Source organism: Bactrocera tryoni, unplaced genomic scaffold (assembly GCF_016617805.1).
Source record: "Bactrocera tryoni isolate S06 unplaced genomic scaffold, CSIRO_BtryS06_freeze2 ctg7180000344863_QRY, whole genome shotgun sequence".
NCBI classification, from domain to species: Eukaryota; Metazoa; Arthropoda; class Insecta; order Diptera; family Tephritidae; genus Bactrocera; species Bactrocera tryoni.
In genome coordinates this window covers 8,556-10,525 of record NW_024395745.1, presented here as the reverse complement: position 1 = coordinate 10,525, position 1,970 = coordinate 8,556, and the positions used below count along the sequence as shown (strand labels likewise).

The window sequence follows — 1,970 nt, the reverse complement described above, 5'->3', positions numbered from 1 at the left end:
ACAATCTTAACCCTTACGTCAGCGGCAACATACCTGGGTATGTTTTGCGTTTTCAAAACGCTGTAGCTCTGAACTGGATAATCGGATCGACTTGAAATTTGGTGATATCCTAGCGAAAACTGTTTCACGCAATATCCCAATTTTGGTTAGGATTGGATTATCCGTTTGGTAGATAAAGCCCATTTACAATGTTGCACCCTTACGTCAACAGCATACATACCTGGGTATACCATACCATATGTATAGTAAAACGCATGCAAATATGATGATATTTGAAAAGTATAGTTTATTTTGAGTGATAAAAATACTTATGGCATAAATATTATTATAAATTATAAAATACTTTTGAAAAACATATTAAAAACCCTACGAACAAATTTAAAATTATTGAAATTCAATTACATCTATCGCATTGCGGCAAGTCTTTGGAATGCTCTGCGCCCACCGGTTTGTTGCATAATGTGCATGCTTTACGAGTAGGGCGTCGTTTGGAGCAGATGTAGCAATTCCCCTTTACTTTTAGGCGTCCCGTACTATCACGCTCCTCCGCTTCATGTGCTCCAGCATCCACAACTCGGATGGGCCTATCTATCATGGCTTCGATGGCGTTGCGCGTTGAAAAAACTCTGGATATTCTGCTGTTATTCGCCCTTCTCTTTATTTCTGGCTTGCATAGTTGCTCACTTAGCTGATGGAGAAACATCCTACGGCGGCTTGTATATGACTTCAGGTGAGTGTTGTTGTCAACGTATATTATGTATGCAGCAAACGCAGCAACGTCCGCAATATTATAAAAGAAAGCCAAAGGCCATCTATTTGTGCGCCGCTTGGTACTATATTCGGACAAGCACATGTCCATGCTATCAACTCCACCTTTGGTTTTGTTGTAGTCCAATATAAGCAATGGCTTCTTCTTAGGACCGAACGTTTCTGTTGTATAATGAGAAGTGGACAATAATACAGTACCGTACTGGTCCAGATTGTGCACTTCTTAGAATGTTGTGCGTACGGAATCTTACAGGTTGTGGTTGTATCGAAGACCAAACATTACCATCTCTGGCAGTAAAATATTCCCAAGTTTCAATTGGTGCATCTTCAAGTTCTTCATCAGAATCACTGTCGTCCTCTGGGTCATATTCTGGTAACATGGGCTCTCTAAGTCTGAGTCATCACCACCAATGTCACCTACACATTCCTCTAAAGCCTCGTCACCAACTACTGAATCGTGGTCACTTATTTCTTCTTGGCTCTCTTCAAGCGTTTGACGGAAATATGCTTGCTGTTCTTCGTACGAAGGTTGCGCTTAGTTGTCGTGGAGTAAGCCATTCACCATCTGCCATTTTACTTTGATTTTATTATTTTATTTCCACAAAATAAACAGAAACGTCCTTTCACTTCGAATCATACGTGCATGACAAAATCCGTAATACTGGTAAACCCTATTTTATACTCTTTTGCGCAGGTACTAGCGATTTTATGCCTGAGTTTTTATGTTTGGAACCTAAAGTAATCCTTATAATCACAAAACAATAAGTACTAACCACATCATCAGCGACCCTTAATAATCCAGAAAATATGTACACTTGTATGTATGTATATTTGTTAAACTATATCAAGGTTGCCCGTGTAGAAATGTAAGTTAGGGGTTTTTTAACCATGACCATTTTTAACACGTTCGCGTTCATTTAAATTTAGCGGGTGGCTGCCAGATAATCACTTAATTTTTCCATACAAAAATGAAGAGCGGGAATTCCCGCTTTTTTTCTACAGGTTAATTTTTTTAAATAGTTTGAACAAATTAGGGAATTCCCGCCATAATCGGAATTCCCGCATTTATTTTTCAAGAGCAATTTTATATGTGCGGAAGACACATACACAGACAACATGAATGACGGGAATTCCCGCAATTTACGCGAATGTGTTAACACATGCATACGTATATTATCGATATAACGCAAATATGTGAGTAT

The 1,970-nt window shown here is 38.8% G+C and overlaps 1 protein-coding gene across 1 annotated transcript; it reads right to left on the bottom strand.

The window, feature by feature from the left end:
- Positions 1-402: 402 nt before the first annotated feature.
- Positions 403-1,148, bottom strand: LOC120779395 (the record flags this gene model as incomplete). The annotated part of the gene is made up of 2 exons (XM_040111593.1): positions 1,010-1,148; positions 403-930 (listed from the first exon to the last, which is right to left on the bottom strand). Coding segments are annotated over exons 1-2 (667 nt in total), but the record flags the coding sequence as incomplete, so codon positions are not given.
- Between the last annotated feature and the right edge of the window lie 822 nt (positions 1,149-1,970).